Genomic DNA, 19,794 nt, shown 5'->3' with positions numbered 1-19,794 from the left:
TTAAGAACCACCGATAAATAGCAACATAAGTTATTTTTTATTTATGTTTTAAATACAGATATAGATAAAGATTTACAAGACCTTTATAGAATCCCCAGAAGCAAAGATTTGAGTTACAAATGTTCGCTTTAGAATATTCAAATGTTCATGATTTTTCTAAAATAGCAGATCTACAAGCTCATAGCGCGGCACTCGGTGCCGCGCTATGAGCTTGTAGATCTGCTATTTCTGAATAGCCAAAGACATAAAAATGACACAGATGCGTTCCTGGTCTAAATGGGTTCAGGTTTAAAGTGGTTAAGCTGATGTTGATGCTATATTAACTCATTTTGCTGGGGGCCCCCTGGACCCCCCTCAAGCACCCCTGTGGGTCACCGGGCCACACATTGAGAACCACTGTTGTATTTATTGCACACAATATGTTGGTCCCTAACAACAAACTAAAAGAAAAAGTCTCTGGAGTGACTCGGAAGTCCCCAAAACAGTGTCATGAAGGTGCTCTTTGCTTGGGGACTCAAACGGTACAACAAAGGAAAAACCAAGGCACTCTTCTGGTGAAAAGGTTTTTTAAAAAGCCTTTATTAGATGGATATTTCATGAGAGAAATACATTAAAACCAGTGCATGGTGACAGGAATACAACCCACGCATATATATATATATATATATATATATATATATATATATATATATATATATATATATATATATATATATATATATATATATAGAAATATTGCTGTTGCTAATGCCATGGCATTTGCTGTGAACCTTCCTTCTCCCTGAATGGGGAACTCAGCCGGTTTTGGTAACCATATGGCCTTTCCTCTAGTAGACTAGAGCCACCCTCAGGCAGTGGTGGGCAAAGTACAGTATATACTGTACTCAAATAAATACTCAAGTATTCAAAATGACAAATTACCAAGTACATTTTCAGAATTTGTCCGAAACTGTCAGATATGTTCACAAATAGTGAAATTGGCACATCTACCAGTTCACATTGTTCCTTGTTCCTTTGTTGTACCTGTCAGGCTGGCATCAAACACAGGAACACAGGAATTTAGAAACAGTGCGTCATGGCTTATCACCGACAACTAACATCTGCCAAAGTGGAAGGGAAAAGGTATAACTGGCCTTAACCCTTTAAGACCTGAAGCCCATTCTACAAATGTCTTCTAAATCCCAACAGTATTCTGAAGAAAAATTATGTTTCTATATCAGTGGTGCTCAAACTTTTTCATGTCAAAGACCCTCAAAATGATATGTATTTGACCGCGGACCCCCATCTCAAAATACTTACCTCCAGAGACCCCCCAGAAGCAAAGATTTTTTCAAAAATAGCAGATCTACAAGCTCATAGCACTGCACTCGGTGCCGCGCTATAAGCTTGTAGATCTGCTATTTTTAAATAGCCAAAAAAATAATGCTTTTTTTTTTTAGCTCAAATCCAAAAAAGTGACACAGATGTCTAAATGGGTTAACCATGTTGTCTTGGGTCTAAATCCACACTGGCGATGTAACCCTGTAGCCCCCCAGGTTCACTAGGTGGGCTGCTGGCATCATGTGCCCCAGACCCAGGAGCAACTTGATTGGCATTTGTCTGAAAGCTGCACTGTAATGCAGCACAAGTGGAGAAAGTAAACATGTTTGCAATGCCAGTGTCTCAAGTCAAATTCAATCTGGAAAAGGCTGAGGCTTTTGGCTGAGGCTGAGACAATTTAGCCAATGTTTGAATCTCCTTTATATAGTAACGTTTGTTGGTTTCTTTTGACGTAGTAATATTCTCATTAGTTTATTTTTGTTTTCATTGTAGAGGAATTAAAAGGGTCTTAAAAGTCATGAAATAGTATCTTTATAAATGTGCAGATACCCTGAATATACACTTAATACTGTATATCTGTTTACTGTTGAGTGACAAAACTATGTTAGACATTAAAGGGATAGTTCACCCAAAATATGACATTATTTTCTATCAATTACACACCCCATGAAGCATTGAATTCATGGAGATTTTTTTAGTTTTTGTCTCATTCCGGTAGGAGACACAAAGGAGTCTCTTTGAGTCTCCTACCGGAAATACACCCGCTCATCAAATTACTGTCCCAGGAATGTGTCAAAAAAAAAAGAGGAAAAAGAATCGCCTTGAATTCAATGCTTCACGGGGTGTGTGATAAACTGGTAGAAAATAAGTCATATTTTGGGAGAACTACTCCTTTAAGCTAATCATCTGGGGACCAGTGGTGTAAAGTAACTAAATACATTTACTCAAGTTCTGTACTTAAGTACAATTTTGAGGTACTTTTACTTTCTTAGAGAATTTCCAGTTTTCAGTACTTTTACTTCTACTCCACTACATCTCAGAGGCAAATATTGTACTTTTACTCCACTACAATTATTTGAAAACTTTAGTTACTAGTTACTTTTCAGATATAAATGATTACATTATAAAACATACATTAACCACTTTAGACCTATTTTATACATAGGCTATTTGAAAATAGCAGATCTACAAGCTCACAACGCGTCGCATCGTGACGCGTTGTGAGCTTGTAGATCTGCTATTTTCAAACATTTTAGTACTTTCTACTTTTGGTACTTTAAGTACATTTTGATACTTTGGTACTTTTACTCAAGTCAATTTTGAATTCTGGACTTTTGCAGTATTGCTACTTTTACTTAAGTAAAACATTTGAGTACTTTTTACAATAGTAAAAAAAAAAAAGTCATATTTTTGGGTGAATTGCTCCTTTAAGCCAATCATCTGGGGACCCCCCAACATAATTTGGGGACCCCCCTGTGGATACCGAGCCCCGGCTTGGGAACCAGTGCTCTCTAGAGCATTGGTTCTCAGGGGTCTATAGATCTGTTTTATTCAACGGTCTTTTGTCGCCCCCGTGTGGACAAAATGAGTCAATAGTGAACTTCAAAATCAAAGTAAAAGTACTTGCAAAAGCATTTGTTTTGCACCAAAACCACTCCTTGGGCTAAAAACAGCCCAATCTCAATGGGCTTTTTACACAAAAAGTATACCTGGACAAGGATGGCTATGGCCGTTTGTAGCCCAAGGAGTGGTTTTGGTGCAAAACAAATGCTTGCAATGGATTCAGAATCATAAAAACACCCTACCTTTTTTTTTTTTTTTGCCCTGCATGGAAATGGTGGGTACCCCAACTTTCAGCAGCTGTCAAAAATTCTCCTAGGGAAACTGAATTTCAGTTTTTGTGAGATGTGTTACTAGACACCTTTACAAACACATTGGTGAAGATTTTTTTTGGTAAGGAATTTATTCCAAGATTGGAAATCTTTCTGCTAATATCCCCTGAATAATAGTATTGATTACATTATATTTGTAATCAACCAGTAATGGATTACTCTACATTTGTAATCATGAAATAACAACCATGACCAATGAGCTGAGGCCATGTTGTCATGACAACACTATGAATATTATATTATATATAGAACAATATCAGACTTTTAAGAATCCATTTATTAAACAATTAAACATCAGATGATCATACAATAACACAACGAAGAATGAGAATAATATGGAATGAATATGCAAATAAAACAACAACATAATGATGTAATAATGAATCAATAGATGAACAATGAATGATTTGAATGTCATTAATGAATGAATGCAGACATTTAGTAGATGTTTGAATCCAGAGTGATTTACAAAGTTCAACATGAGAGCAGTGGTGGAAAGTAACTAAGTACATTTACTCAAGTACTGTACTCAAGTACACATTTTAGGATTTTTTTTACTTTAGTGGAGTATTTAAATTATTCAATACTTTTACTTCTTACATCTCAGAGGCAAATATTGTACTTTTACTCCACTACAATGATATGAAAACTTTAGTTACTAGTTACTTTGTAGATTTTGATTATTATTACAAAACATACATTTACCACTTCAGCTCTATTTAAACTTTGGCTATTTGAAAATAGCAGATCTACAAGCTCACAACGCGTCGCAGAGCGACGCGTTGTGAGCTTGTAGATCGGCTATTTTTAAAATACTTTTACACATTTTAGATGGGACATTCTGCATTTACTTTTGGTACATTTACTCAAGTACATTTTTGAATTCCAAACTTTTACTTGTAACAGAGTATTTCTACATCGGAGTATTGCAGTGGTGGAAAGTAACTAAGTACATTTACTCAAGTACTGTACTCAAGTACACATTTTAGGATTTTTTACTTTAGTGGAGTATTTACATTTTTCAATACGCGACACGTTGTGAGCTTGTAGATGTGCTATTTTCAAACATTATACTTTTACTTTTGGTACTTTCAATACATTTTGAAGTAAATTTTGGATTCTGGACTTTTACTTAACAGAGTATTTCTATACTGCAGTATTGATACTTTTACTTAAGTAAAGAAATGGAGTACTTTTTCCACCACTGCAGTAGTGATACTTTTACTTAAGTAAACAAATGTAGTACTTTTCCCACCACAGCATGAGAGTAAAGTAATCAACCAACAACATGCTCACAGCAGTAGGAGAGGAAAGAGTTAAACATATCAACCCTAGAGTCACTAACATGTGGAGTAACCATGGAGACCTGGTGTCCTCCTCACATAGAGACTCTATCTCTGCTCACACAGACGTACTGAGGAGGAGGACCAGGGGGAGTGTAACCTGAACCCAGCATAGAGCGGTTCAGAGGATGTGTTGTGGAAGGTGAAGGTGTACAGGTGAGTCAGTGAGTCTGAGCAGACCTCATAAAAGGACAGATTCCCTAACGGACAGTCCAGATACACTGCTACTCTTTTGGAGCGCCTAGAGTACCAAGAGAGCCTAGAGGGACGGACAGGGAGGACAGTCTCCTTACTATTGTGTGTGACTCTGTAACTGTCATCATCACAGATCAGACTCCAGGACTTATCATTCCATCCAAGCAGAGAGTCATAACCACCTCCTTTCCTACTGATTCCTCCATAAGTCACTGCTATAGAAACCCATCCATTCCTCTCTACCTCCCAGTAACAGGGTCCAGTCAGACCCTCTGTACACAGAACCTGTGACACATCAAACCTGTCAGTATGATCAGGAGGAGGAGGACCTATCCTCCATGGGTCATATGTCACCACCATGTTGTTCTCAGACAGAGAGAGGGTGCTGCGTGCTGTGTTTGTGTCCAGTTTGAGATGAGAGAAATCTGATGAGAAAATAACACAATAAACATTAAATACATCATTCACTGAGTGACACACACACACACACACACACACACACACACACACACACACACACACACACACACACACACACACACACACACACACACAGAGCCTTCTATCAGCTAGCATGCTAGCTAATGCAACGTAGGCAATGCAAACGGCTTGGGGTAATCCTTTTGCCACAGCAAATTTTAATGAAGACACAGTGAGTGAGGTCATTTAGCCTCTGTGTGTGTGTGTGTGTGTGTGTGTGTGTGTGTGTGTGTGTGTGTGTGTGTGTGTGTGTGTGTGTGTGTGTGTGTGTGTGTGTGTGTGTGTGTGTGAGGTGGGGGGGCATATAACAGAACAGGCATTTTATCATTGCAACTGTAAAATCCTCACAACAAACAGAGAGAAAAAACTACCATGATCCCCCCCCCACCCTTTTTAATCATTTTAACCCATTAAAGCCTGGAACGCAGCTGTGTCATTTTAGATGTCTTTGGCTATTCAAAAATAGCAGATCTACAAGCTCATAGCGCAGCACCGAGTGCCGCGCTATGAGCTTGTAGATCTGCTATTTTTGAAAAATCCTCAACATTTTGTGCAAATATTTGAAAATATATATATTTTTAAAGGGAACATTTGTAACTCAAATCTTTGCTTCATGGGGGTCCCTGGAACAAAATATTTTGGGATGGGGGTCCACGGCCAAATACATATAATTTTGGGGATATGAAAAAGTTTGAGAACCACTGATATTATAGCAACATAAGTTTTTCAGAAAACTGTTAGGATTTAGGAGACATTTGTAGAATCCCCCAGAAGCAAAGATTTGAGTTACAGAAATGTTCGCTTTAAAAATATATATATATTCAAAGATTTGCACAAATCTTCACGATTTTTCAAAAATAGCAGATCTACAAGCTCACTCGGTGCCGTGCTATGAGCTTGTATATCAGCTATTTTTGAATAGCCCAAATAAATCTTAAAAGTTACAGTCTTTTTCTTTGAGTGAAAGTAATCAACATATACTTAAAGTATTAAAAGTAAAAGTACTCATTTCACAACTTCTATTTTTCCAGAAGTTTTCAAAATGTGTCAAAGTATTTTGAATAAAGCAGATCTACAAGCTCACAATGTGATGCATTGTGAGCTTGTAGATCAGCTATTTTAGAATAGCTGAAGGCTGAAGTATGAAATAGGGTTGAAGTGGTTAATACATGTTTTGTAACAATAATCTAAATGTAAAGTAACTAAATTAATAATTATAGTGAAGTAAAAAAAAGTATAATATCTGCCTCTGAGATGTAGTGGAGTAGAAGTAGAAAGTAGAAAAATAAACTATTTTTGTGTATTCTGATGGCAATAGTTTTACTTTTACTCGTAAATTGTTGAATATAGGACTTTTACCTTAACAGAGTATTTCTACATTTTGGTATTAATACTTTTACCTGTAAACAATCTGAGTACTTATTCCAACACATAGTCTGTCAGGTAGAAACCTTTTAAGTCCAGACTGTTACTTTACAGGAAAAAGAAACTGATCCAATGTAGTTATTATTTATTATTAATTAACAGGGGGGTCCCCACATGATTTGGGGGGGGTCCCCACATGATTTTGGGGGGGTCCCCAGATGACAGTGAAGTGACAATTTAAGGAATTTTAACTCTATAACTGCCAAAGACGTTTATAAACGTCTTTGGGCCTTCAGCTATTGCCTGCCAAAGACGTTTAAAAACGTCTTTAAAAAAAATTCTCTAATTATTTAAGATTGACACCTTTTCGATATTCCAAACGAATAAGGAGATAACAATTCCCAAAGATTTGCTGCTCCATCCACTTCAATGTTAAAATTGAAACGGACAAACAATTCACAATGTTTTTTGGTTTGAAACTACTGGTTTTGAGCTATTTTCAAACATCAAACAACACATGACAACAAGGTCAAATTGACCTCGTTGACATTTGTGAAACCACACCTGAATCTCATCTGTGATTAGAAATTATCTGGGATCAATCATACTGGAGAAAAATATTCTGTGGCTATGCGAAAAGGTACCAAAATCGGTCAAAACCCTGGCAGAGGCTACAGACTTTTTGAAAAAACTCTGGCAGGGTAAGAGTTAATAACTTTTTAATACCTAGAATTGTGAAAATAGCCGATCATTGTGAGGCGTTGTGGACTTGTAGATCTGCTATTTTCACAATATTTATCTGTGGAACCGAGTCAAACTAAATGTAATGCCTCAACTCCTAAGATTCTAAGTGCTTGTCAGGGTGGGGGTCCCCAGTTCAAATATGATCATTTTGTGGGGTCCCCAGGTTCAAATATGATCATTTTGTGGGGTCCCCAGGTTCAAATATGATCATTTTGGGGGGTCACGGGTCTGAAAAGGTTGAGAACCACTGCTCTATACTACAGTTTTCCCTCTATACTACAAATCTCTTTGTCAAAAATAAAAGATCTACAAGCTCACAACACGTCATAACATGATGCGTTGTGAGCTTGTAGATATTTTCCATGAATGTTCACGTATTAAGAAATGCCAAAAACCTTAAGGAGGGGAGGAGAGGAGAGGAGAGGAGAGGAGGGGAGGGGAGGGGAGGGGAGGGGAGGGGAGGGGAGGGGAGAGGAGAGGAGAGGAGAGGAGAGGAGAGGAGAGGAGGGGTACACCCTGGAACCCCTTCAAGGACCCCTGGGGGTCCCAAAACCCCACCACTGGTCTACTGGTATCCAAACAATGTCACTGTATGAAGGGTTTGTGTAAAAGCAGTTTACTGATCACCATGTACTCACGTTTTAAATAGTCCTTCCTGTTTGTGCTCCCTGGAGGCACTGATGGTGAGTTGTTGACTGCAGACTCTGTAAACACAGACACAGTCATTTGATATCATGATCTAATCTACAAAGTATGCATAAATTAGTGCGTTTGGAAATACACACTATCGGAATGGAATATGCAAAAATCTGATTGATACATCTGGATCACATGACTCCAGAGATCATGTGTATTCATTCATGTGAGTTTTGAGCAAAACAAATGACAAAATAAAAAATATGCACAAGTAAGTACTGTGTTTTGAAATGAATCGTCCAGGCTTCAGATCAACATCAACATTTAAATAGAAATAAACATACTTGGAGCTGTTGTGGGATGGAGAAGAGCTGTGGTTGCAGGGTCTGTAGAACCTCTGCCTGTAGTAGATGGAGAATCTGTCTGCATTGGTCCTGGTTTAAGGAAATTAAAATGATTTTAGGCCAACAGGTTACAAGGTAAATGGACAACAGAGCCTTTTCTCCTCTTTAACCCATTAAGACCGGGAAGGAAACGCATCTGTGTCATTTTAAGATGTCTTTGGCTATTCTAATAATAGCTAATAATAGCAGATCTACAAGCTCATAGCGCGCTTGTAGATATGCTATTTGTTTTTCAAATCATGACAATTTGAGCAAATCTTTGAATATACATTTTTAAGTGAACATTTGTAATTCAAATCTTTTGTTTCTGGGGGGTCCCTGGAACTAAATATTTTACAAATGTTTGCTTTAAAAATATATATATTTAAAGATTTCCACAAATGTTCACGGTTTTTCAAAAATAGCAGATCTACAAGCTCATAGCGCGGCACTCGGTGCCGCGCTATGAGCTTGTATATCTGCTATTTTTGAATAGCCAAATAAATCTAAAATGACAGATCGTTCCAGGATTGAATGGGTTAAGCAATGTGAATTAATGTAGTCATTATACACAAACTAAAGTAAAGAATCACATCATGGATTGTGGAATAACCATCCTTATAATGAGCCCATAGTGTTCTGTGATGTTTACAGGAACCTTGGATGGGAGTTAAATAGATAGTTTACGTACCTGGTGGTCGTACACACTCCTCCTGTCTGTTCACCGAGTCCTGGAGTAATGGCATTATACACATATTAGAGTACTGATTACATTTAAGGACACAAGTACAGAAACACATTTCGAATAAACTGATAAAGCCTGAGTTTTTTTTATCACAATTTTAACTTCACAACTCACACTTTCAATTTGTGTTGGTATGTTGGCAAGAAAAACTATACAAGTGTTTCTGAGATGTACAGTTACAAATCATAAAGTCACAAGTAAGGCCTTTTTCATAAAATGTTATAGTGGGCTTCCATCAATAAACTACTAAAAGTTGTTCTGAGTTTGAAAACACAGCTAGAAAAATGTGTACCTACCAACTTTGTCAAGGTTTCATTGACAGCAGCTTTGATTCCCTTCTGATGCTTTGAGAAAACACGACCTGTCACTTCAGTGCATCCTGAAAGGAAAACCACCATGACAGGATAAAGATATTTAGTCATTTGACAATGTAAATGACCAGAATGATGTACCTCTGTACCAGCGTGAATGTTGTGCTTACATAACAAGTTACAATATACACTAGGTATAATTCTTTCACATGAATTACATGTATGAAAATTGGACAAATTTAAGTTTAGAAAGTACAATTTGGATACTACTGTATAAATCGTTTTGACAAAGTATTTTAGATATATTTTGGCGACAAAACAATATCCTGCTTGAATCCTGCCCTCTTTGAGCTACATAAAGTGCCGGCATGGCGATATCAGAGACCATTGAATCTGGCTTTCTTTTCCACAAAAAATAACATTTTAAAATTTGAATAACATGTACACAATATAGCCTAAAACCAATAATTTGATGACCGGCAGCGGTTCCGGCAGGAGACACAAATAGTCTCCTTTGTGTCTCCTACTGGAACCACTGCCTACAAAATCAAATGATTGGTTGAACTTGTTGGCTTTGTTTGAGCATTAGTGTGGATCAATTATGATGGGGTTGAAACTGGGTGAAGTGCTCCTTTTAAGGTCGCCTGAATATCTACTACACTAAAAAGTACACATTTTAGTCACTGGAATGGAACACGCCCACTGCAGCTGTCTTATTACGTTGTTTTATTAACTTTATAACTTAAAGTCATTTAGGTTTTTTTTCCCCAGTGGATGCTCGTCAAGTTGACCACAAGTTGACAGAATTGCAATGCAGGATCATTGGAAAGCTACTGTTGTGTTTTGTTCATGTTGAACTGGGTTCCTATAACTAAGTATGACTATCCTGTTTGTAGTCGTAGTTGATGGCCAGATCATTCTCTTGAAGGAGAGGAAGGAAACCTTAAAATATTACAAAAAATGTCTTGTCTGCTAAAGTGTACAAAATATGTACAAAATGTTTGTAATATTTTAATTAAATATTTATTTAATAACTTTTTTGTTCATATCTACAAGCTTGCAACTCATTTCCACCTATAATAACGTAATTAGAACAAGATGATCTACAAGCTCACAACGCCTCACATTGTGAGGCATTGCAAGCTTGTAGATCTGTTATTTTCTTTTAAAGATGGGGTGCCGTGATCTCCCCTCCCCCCTCCCTTAAAACATGATCATCAGGTATTATGATTGTACTAGGAGGATTTTCAAAAATGTGAACAGAAGGTGAACATTATGTTTTCATGTGGACACACCCACCAGCTCATTAAGTATCTGGTTTTCACATTAGCACCACCCACCTGTCCTAGTCCCTCCTCCTCCTCATGAAAGGACTGCCCATGGCCCTTCCCAGTTGTTTACAAAATGCTCTAGAGCAGTGGTTGTCAAACTGGGGTCTGGGGACCCTCTGGGGTTTCAGAGGGGGTTCCAGAGGGTCCACAGCAAAATTAGTTTAGTATCAAAATCAGTGTAACCAGTTGAAACCTATACATTGGCTATTTGAAAATAGCAGCTCTACAAGCTCACACCGTGTCACATTGCGATGCGTTGTGAGCTTGTAGATCTTTTGTTTTATTACTTATAACTAACTACTTATGGAGTCCATAGCCGCTCTGAGAGCCCCCTCGGAGAGACGGAGACCCATACAGCGTCCAAATCGTTATAGTTTTTGCCCTGTCTATAATAATCAATGTTGAACTACTATGTCAACTATTTATTGGCTCAAATGAATAGTTTGTTTAGAAACACGCTGCGGCAGTCCCGCATTTCTCCCCGGTCAGCAAGAGCCTCTGTGTCCCCTCTGAGATGCCCTGAGCCCGGACAGAGTTCAGGCTTACCCCGCCGGACACCCAGCGCACAAAATCTTTTATCATTTCAATAAATAAGCATAAACAAACTACTTCACATGAACGATGTTGGTGTAACTAAGAGATTTGAGGGGGAATATTTATTTTATATACAACAAATGACAAATAATAGACATGTTATGTTGAGGTCACTTCCTCATTTTGCTGGTCTATTTGATGGGAGTGCGAGAGGTGAACTCAGAGCAAATGCCAATCAATCTGTGATACGTCCCGCCCTGTTTTCAGACAGTTTTCAGAGAGACACATGACGTACAGTATCATATTATGATATTTTGGGGCCATGCCATAGCACCTTTAAAGGCTCTGTGGGGCATGAATACACCAGTTTGTAACATTACAATTATTTCGATTTATTGACCATGGATCGTCAGCCAATGGCGTTGCTCACTAATTGCCACTCTGTACCATAGACTGTAAAAAAGAATGGAGAAAGTTATGCCCATAGACTCTACAGACCGTAAATGAAGCCTATTTTTCAGCAATTGCAAATCCTCCATCTTTCTATATCACATCATATCGTGTCATATCCTATGCAACCGGAAATTAATGCTATTGGTTAGGACGCGTCATCCCAAAACCTATACCACTTGTGCAAGGACGCGCTGTGATTGGCCGATACACTTGTGCAAGGAGTACTTTGAGTGGCAGTTGGGGCAAACTCTCTCGCCAAAACATGATTTACTATTCTATCCCTATCTGTACATAACTCTATCTGTACATAACTCTATCTGTACATAACTATCTGTACATAACTCTATCTGTACATAACTCTATCTGTACATAACTCTATCTGTACATAACTCTATCGGTACATAACTCTATCTGTACATAACTCTATCTGTACATAACTCTATCTGTACATAACTCTATCGGTACATAACTCTATCTGTACATAACTCTATTGGTACATAACTCTATCGGTACATAACTCTATCTGTACATAACTCTATCTGTACATAACTCTATCTGTACATAACTCTATCTGTACATAACTCTATCGGTACATAACTCTATCGGTACATAACTCTATCTGTACATAACTCTATCTGTACATAACTCTATCTGTACATAACTCTATCTGTACATAACTCTATCTGTACATAACTCTATCGGTACATAACTCTATCTGTACATAACTCTATCGGTACATAACTCTATCTGTACATAACTCTATCGGTACATAACTCTATTGGTACATAACTCTATCTGTACATAACTCTATCTGTACATAACTCTATCTGTACATAACTCTATTGGTACATAACTCTATCGGTACATAACTCTATCTGTACATAACTCTATCGGTACATAACTCTATCGGTACATAACTCTATCTGTACATAACTCTATCTGTACATAACTCTATCGGTACATAACTCTATCGGTACATAACTCTATCTGTACATAACTCTATCTGTACATAACTCTATCTGTACATAACTCTATCTGTACATAACTCTATTGGTACATAACTCTATCGGTACATAACTCTATCGGTACATAACTCTATCTGTACATAACTCTATCGGTACATAACTCTATCGGTACATAACTCTATCGGTACATAACTCTATCTGTACATAACTCTATCTGTACATAACTCTATCTGTACATAACTCTATCAGTACATAACTCTATCGGTACATAACTCTATCGGTACATAACTCTATCTGTACATAACTCTATCTGTACATAACTCTATCTGTACATAACTCTATCTGTACATAACTCTATCTGTACATAACTCTATCTGTACATAACTCTATCTGTACATAACTCTATCGGTACATAACTCTATCTGTACATAACTCTATCGGTACATAACTCTATCTGTACATAACTCTATCTGTACATAACTCTATCTGTACATAACTCTATCTGTACATAACTCTATCGGTACATAACTCTATCTGTACATAACTCTATCTGTACATAACTCTATCTGTACATAACTCTATCTGTACATAACTCTATCTGTACATAACTCTATCTGTACATAACTCTATCGGTACATAACTCTATCTGTACATAACTCTATCGGTACATAACTCTATCTGTACATAACTCTATCTGTACATAACTCTATCGGTACATAACTCTATCTGTACATAACTCTATCGGTACATAACTCTATCTGTACATAACTCTATCGGTACATAACTCTATCTGTACATAACTCTATCTGTACATAACTCTATCTGTACATAACTCTATCTGTACATAACTCTATCGGTACATAACTCTATCTGTACATAACTCTATCTGTACATAACTCTATCGGTACATAACTCTATCTGTACATAACTCTATCGGTACATAACTCTATCGGTACATAACTCGAACGCGCTGAGTCGGCTCAAGCGAACTTCGCAACGTTCGGCACGGCGACTCGCTCGCTTTAGCTCGCTCGGTGGTGCCTCACATGGCTCAAGTTCGCTTGAGACGGCGCGCCTCCGTCGCGGTCAAAAACTATACAGGTTTTAACAATAGCCCACAGAAGTGCAGAGGCACTTCCGTGTTGGCCACAGAAGGGGGGCTTGGTTATAGCACAAGTTGTATAGGCTTTAGTATGTCGCGGTTAGGACCAGAGCGGGGGTGGGGAATAAATGCTATTGGTTGTGTAGCTTGTCAATCAAATCATGGTAGCCACGCCCCTCCTACAGCATACCCTACTTTATCATCAATTTTAAAATAAATGGGACAATAATTTACCAAAAAGCATATCATGGTGATTGAAAGAAGACTTTAAACTAGCGACTGGAAGCATATAGTATTTATGACAATGTTTATTAAGGTAATAAAATCTAATCTAAAGTTCAGCAAAAACCCACCCAGTTGAATGGAGAGAAATTCTTTCTGACACCAGCAGGGGTAAAACAGCTAAACTAAAGGCCATTCATATGAACTGTCATTTCCTATATAGACTCAATACAACTCAAAAGCTGGCCCCTTGCTCTCTCCGGCCCCATTTGTAGCATGTGTGCTAAGTAAGTAGTAAGGGTAAGTAAGTAGGGTAAATGAAATCACTTTTGGCTCTGCATTGTTTAGAGCAGTGGTTCTCAAACATTTTAATGGCCCCCAAATTGATTTCTATTTGGCAACGGTGTCTATCTGAAAAGATTTTTTGCCAGGGACCCAAAAAGAGAAGAATCGTTGCTAAATTATTAAAAACTCATATTTTCAAGATGTTTCTAAATGTTTCAAAACCAGTTCAAGGTCGACCATTGTTTTAGAGGCCCCTCGATGTTATTCAATGTGATGTTCAACACAATGGAATGCTCTACCAACAGCCCTGAAAGTTTTAACTTTAAGCAATCGTAGCTAATCAGAATGGAATATGCAAACATCTGGATACATCTGGACCACATGACTTCAGAGATCATGTGTATTCATTCATGTGAGTTGTGAGCAAAACAAATGACAAAATGAAAAATATGCACGAGTAATTACAGTACTGTGTTTTGAAATGTATTGTTCAGGCTTCAGATCAACATTCAAATGTAAATAGAAATAAACATACTTGGAGCTGTTGTGGGATGGAGAAGAGCTGTGGTTGCAGGGTCTGTAGAACCTCTGCCTGTAGTAGATGGAGAATCTGTCTGTGGTCCTGGTTTATCTGCCTGTGGGACTGGTGTATCTGTCTGTGGAACTGGTCTATCTGTCTGTGGAACTTGTGTATCTGTCTGTGGAACTGGTTTATCTGCCTGTGGGACTGGTGTATCTGTCTGTGGACCTGGTTTATCTGCCTGTGGGACTGGTGTATCTGTCTGTGGAACGTGTGTATCTGTCTGTGGAACAGGTGTATCTGTCTGTGGAACTGGTGTATCTGTCTGTGGAACAGGTGTATCTGTCTGTGGAACGTGTGTATCTGTCTGTGGAACGTGTGTATCTGTCTGTGGAACGTGTGTATCTGTCTGTGGAACTGGTGTATCTGTCTGTGGAACTGGTGTATCTGTCTGTGGAACTGGTGTATCTGTCTGTGGACCTGGTTTATCTGTCAGTGGAACAGGTGTATCTGTCTGTGGAACTGGTTTGGTTGGAGGTCTGTCTTCTGTTGCTTTTGTGGTTGCATGACCTGGACATACAGTACAGAGATTTAAAAATGTACTTGTTTGTCAATAGTAGTTCCAATGACTACTATTGACAAACAAGTCTATATCATTTAATTAAATGACACTTAAAAAACATAATGTGAATATACAGCACGCAAAATGCTGGCAAATAACTAACTGCTACCAGGAAATTAAAATGATGTGAGACAACCTCATGGTTACAAGAGAAATGGACAACATTGCCTTTTCTCCCCTTTAAGCAATGTGAATTAATTTAGCCATTATCCACAATATCACATAATATCTCCACTCTGTGCAGCACACACGTATTATACCATATGAAATATAATTCATGTAATTACATGATTAATTGCATAATTGTACAATTATGTATATTTGTAAGTAAGTAAGAACCAGGGTTTCTATCCCCTTTTCATTGTACTAGACCCCCAGGGAGATGGATTGCAACACCTACAGTATCCCCCAGTACTCCCAGTACTTAGTTATCTGCTACTCATAAACTGAGTAGGCGGTGCCCATGATTGAATCCAGGACCTTAGGGTCCAAAGAGTACTCTACCGACTGAGTACCCAGACACTAAAGTGACACCGATAGCTCACTGTGTCACTAGGCTAGGTCTGCGTAATTGAAAATATAATAAATATAATTAATTACATGATTATAATTTATACAATTAAATAATATCTTTTGCTGTCTATATTAAGTTACGTACCTGGTGGTCGTACACACTCCTCCTGTATGTTCACCGAGTCCTGGAGCAATGGCATTATACACATATTAGAGTACTGATTACATTTAAGGACAAAAGTATTGAAACCCATTTCCAACCATGAATAAACTGATAAAGCCTGAGTTTCTTTATCACAATTTTAACTTCATTACTCACATTTCCATTTTTTGTTGGAAGGCAATTGCAAGAAAAATATGCAAATGTTTCTGAGATGTATAAATCATAAACTCAAATGTTATAGTGGGCTTCCATCAATAAACTACTAAAAGTTGTTCTGAGTTTGAAAACAAAGCTAGAAAAATGTGTACCTACCAACGTTGTCAAGGTTTCATTGACAGCAGCTCTGATTCCCTTCTTATGCTTTGAAAAAACACGACCTGTCACTTCTGTGCATTCTGAAAGGAAAACCACCATGACAGGACAAAGATATTTAGTCATTTGACAATGTAAATGACCAGAATGATGTACCTCTGTAGCAGCGTTAATGTTGTGCGTACATAACAAGTTATAATATACCCTAGGTCTAATTCCTTCACATGAATTACATGTATGAAAATTTAAAAATCAGTTTAGAAAGTACAATTTGGACACTACTGTATAAATCATTTTGACAAAGTATTTTAGATATATATTTGGCGACAAAAACAAATCAATATCCCGCTTGAATCCTGCTCGCTGTGTAAGAACGTAAATTCACCTCTGAATGTTCCATCTAATCCATCTGCTTTGCTCTGATCAATTTTGTGAAGATCAGGTCTCTCTCCCTTATAAGTAATCCTGAATATCAGCACATCACGATTTACCCCTACAAAAAATACAAAACAGATATTTGTGTGTGCGTGCGACTGTGCGTGTGCACGTACATGCGTGCGTAAGGTTCGAAATGTGAATACATAGTTATGAATGAGTACATAGTGGTTATGTACATAGTGGTATAAATAATAATAATAATACTTGTATTTGTTTAGCACTTTTCTCAAAACGTACACATTGCTTTACACAGCAAATATGACAAATAAAAACAGATAGTTGAAAGGCTCATTACCAAATATCACAAATCAAGCATGTTGATTGAAATTCCTTTTTCTACAACCACTTAGTTCAAACTCCATTCATTTCATACTTACTGTATGTGTGCTGCTGTATACATTGACATGAAACAGTGGATAGTTTACCTGCTAGATAGGGCTCCTTTCCAGTAAGAAGGGTCCAGAGGAGCATGCCGTAACTAAATAAAAACATGTTAAAAAAGGTTTGAAACTGTTTTCACATAATAAATACATGTAATGACTATATCAACAGCATTCCTTCAAGAGTTTACCTGTAAATATCATAAGAGCGGACAGGACGGTAGTGCTGTTCAAAGGCCTCTGGGGGAGTGTAGAACAGAGTGCCTCCTTCATCACCTTTGTTGCTGGTATTCAAAACACTGGTGGACACCATAGAGAGGCCAAAATCGGCTATCTGTTAAAAGAAAGAGGATAACAGAGCATTTTAGGGCTTCCTGCTTTGATTGAAGCCCAGTGAAGAGAAGCAGTGAGGGCAAATGGCATGGCAATATGCATCATGGTCTGAAATCTGAATCAAACCCTTGAGGTTACGTTGAGCAAAGTGGGCGCTTTAAAATATTGTTTTAATTGTTTTTCAGAATCAGCATTTTACACAAATGTGGTCGCGGCTTTATATGATAGATATAATAAAGCATAGTAATAATAATAATAATACTAATAGTCATAATCATAATCAGAGATGTCAGGGAAATTATCATATTCACAACGGGAGGTTTTAGTTCTTGGCTAAATCCGTTTGTTTCTGTCGCTTGAAAATAGTTTTTTCTTGTAGCCTATATATCAGTAGTGTGTGGTCTAAATTACTGAAATCACATTTGAAAATCTCAATGATCTCTCCGAGAATCTTAAATAAAGGCTGAATGAATGAAAAGCTCATGGCCTATGTGTTTCTTGCTTGGCAACCATAGAAACCTGGATATGCCCTAAATATAAGCTCCCATAGTAACAGAGACAGATATTATAGTACAAAAAGGTTATTCAAAGATCGTTCAAAGGGGGGAAAGATAGAGAGAAGTAAAGAAATGTTTAGCCCTCAGTAAACAAGGAACCCTTTCAGTCTATTGATTGGGGGGAATATTCATATTTTTCAAGTAATTCAGAAAGGGGTTCCAGGAAACATAGAATAGGTATTTTTGACCTCTAGATTTTTTCCTGCCAATTTTCTTTATTGATATAAATCAATTCAAAAGTGACCTGAATGGATTCACACGTGGGCGTGCGCACCCACGCACACGTGTGTGTGTGTGTGTGTGTGTGTGTGTGTGTGTGTGTGTGTGTGTGTGTGTGTGTGTGTGTGTGTGTGTGTGTGTGTGTGTGTGTGTGTGTGTGTGTGTGTGTGTGTGTGTGTGTGCGCATACCTTGGCATCTAAGTGGGCATCCAGTAGTACATTGTCCGGTTTCAGGTCCGAGTGCACAACCGGTGGCTTCTTGCTGTGAAGGAAGTTCATGGCCACGGCCACCTGGTTGGCCAGACAGAAAGCCAGGGCCCAGGGTGGAGGCCCAGACAGGGCCTTCAGAAGGGACAGCAGGGAGCCTCTCTCCATCAGCTCCATTACTATACCATGCCTCTCGATGATACAGCCCAGCTTAGGGACAGGGGGAATGCCCCGGTACATCCCATAGACCTTGGGCACAAACGCAGCAGAGTCCATGTAACCAGCCTCTCGCCCCAGAGCGGTGGACAAGGTGTCAGAGCTGCAGTATGGAAGGAGACAGTTTAGGAGGAGAAAGACAGCAGTTAGAATCCAGTTATGTGAGGCTGACTTTGATAGGACTGAAGATCATGAAATATGTCATTGATTAGTGTGAAAGAATCAACCATGTTGCTATGCAACATTCCTATAAAATATATATATTTTTTTTATCATATTCATCATACCCAAAATGAAGCAGCTTGATGGCAACGTCAAAGCCCCAGTCCTTGTGGCTGGCCTTATAGACACATCCAAAGCCCCCTGAGCCCAGCTCTTTCCAGTTCTCCAGACTTCCATCGTCAATTGTCTCTCTATCCCGGGCTGCCATCTCTCACCAAAGGACAGAACCACCAAAGATTCAAATCTAGAGAGCAGCAATAATAGGCAAATATGAAATCTTTCCATATAAAGCAACCAATTAATCACATACACGTACAGTACTTATCTGCTGGCAATACATACATGCATCCATTGTTACATTCATTAGAAAGAGCATAGTGCGGATGCTTTGTTTAGGGCCCCATGTAATTAATTCTGTGGTCACATTATCCGTCTGTGGAACAGGTGTATCTGTCTGTGGAACTGGTGTATCTGTCTGTGGAACAGGTGTATCTGTCTGTGGAACGTGTGTATCTGTCTGTGGAACGTGTGTATCTGTCTGTGGAACGTGTGTATCTGTCTGTGGAACTGGTGTATCTGTCTGTGGAACTGGTGTATCTGTCTGTGGAACTGGTGTATCTGTCTGTGGACCTGGTTTATCTGTCAGTGGAACAGGTGTATCTGTCTGTGGAACTGGTTTGGTTGGAGGTCTGTCTTCTGTTGCTTTTGTGGTTGCATGACCTGGACATACAGTACAGAGATTTAAAAATGTACTTGTTTGTCAATAGTAGTTCCAATGACTACTAT

General features: G+C 38.3%; 1 protein-coding gene across 1 annotated transcript; it reads right to left on the bottom strand.

Annotated features, from left to right (window-relative positions):
• Positions 1-3,471: 3,471 nt before the first annotated feature.
• LOC308079714 (uncharacterized protein) lies at positions 3,472-19,756 on the bottom strand. Its single transcript, XM_080421287.1, has 13 exons — positions 19,074-19,756; positions 18,553-18,889; positions 17,446-17,588; positions 17,300-17,352; positions 16,822-16,929; positions 16,437-16,519; positions 16,107-16,146; positions 14,842-15,396; positions 9,400-9,482; positions 9,050-9,089; positions 8,320-8,409; positions 7,978-8,043; positions 3,472-5,175 (listed from the first exon to the last, which is right to left on the bottom strand). The coding sequence occupies exons 1-13, from the start codon at positions 19,214-19,216 to the stop codon at positions 4,604-4,606; spliced, it is 2,313 nt and encodes a 770-aa protein (XP_080277413.1). The 5' UTR covers positions 19,217-19,756; the 3' UTR covers positions 3,472-4,603.
• Positions 19,757-19,794: the final 38 nt, after the last annotated feature.

The sequence above is a fragment of the Gymnoscopelus braueri genome (genome assembly GCF_963280865.1).
Source record: "Gymnoscopelus braueri genome assembly, chromosome: 23".
Classification (NCBI taxonomy): Eukaryota; Metazoa; Chordata; class Actinopteri; order Myctophiformes; family Myctophidae; genus Gymnoscopelus; species Gymnoscopelus braueri.
Note: the sequence above shows the minus strand (reverse complement) of the source record. Positions and strands in the feature narration are given on the sequence as shown.

Excerpts from the sequence above, each read along its gene's own strand:
- LOC308079714 (XM_080421287.1), bottom strand. The coding sequence starts at position 19,216 with ATGGCAGCCCGGGATAGAGAGACAATTGACGATGGAAGTCTGGAGAAC. Across the intron at positions 17,589-18,552 it reads ATGCCCACTTAGATGCCAAG|ATAGCCGATTTTGGCCTCTC; the intron begins GTATGCGCACAC and ends TTCTTTTAACAG. Across the intron at positions 9,483-14,841 it reads CCATCCCACAACAGCTCCAA|GATGCACTGAAGTGACAGGT; the intron begins GTATGTTTATTT and ends TTTTCCTTTCAG.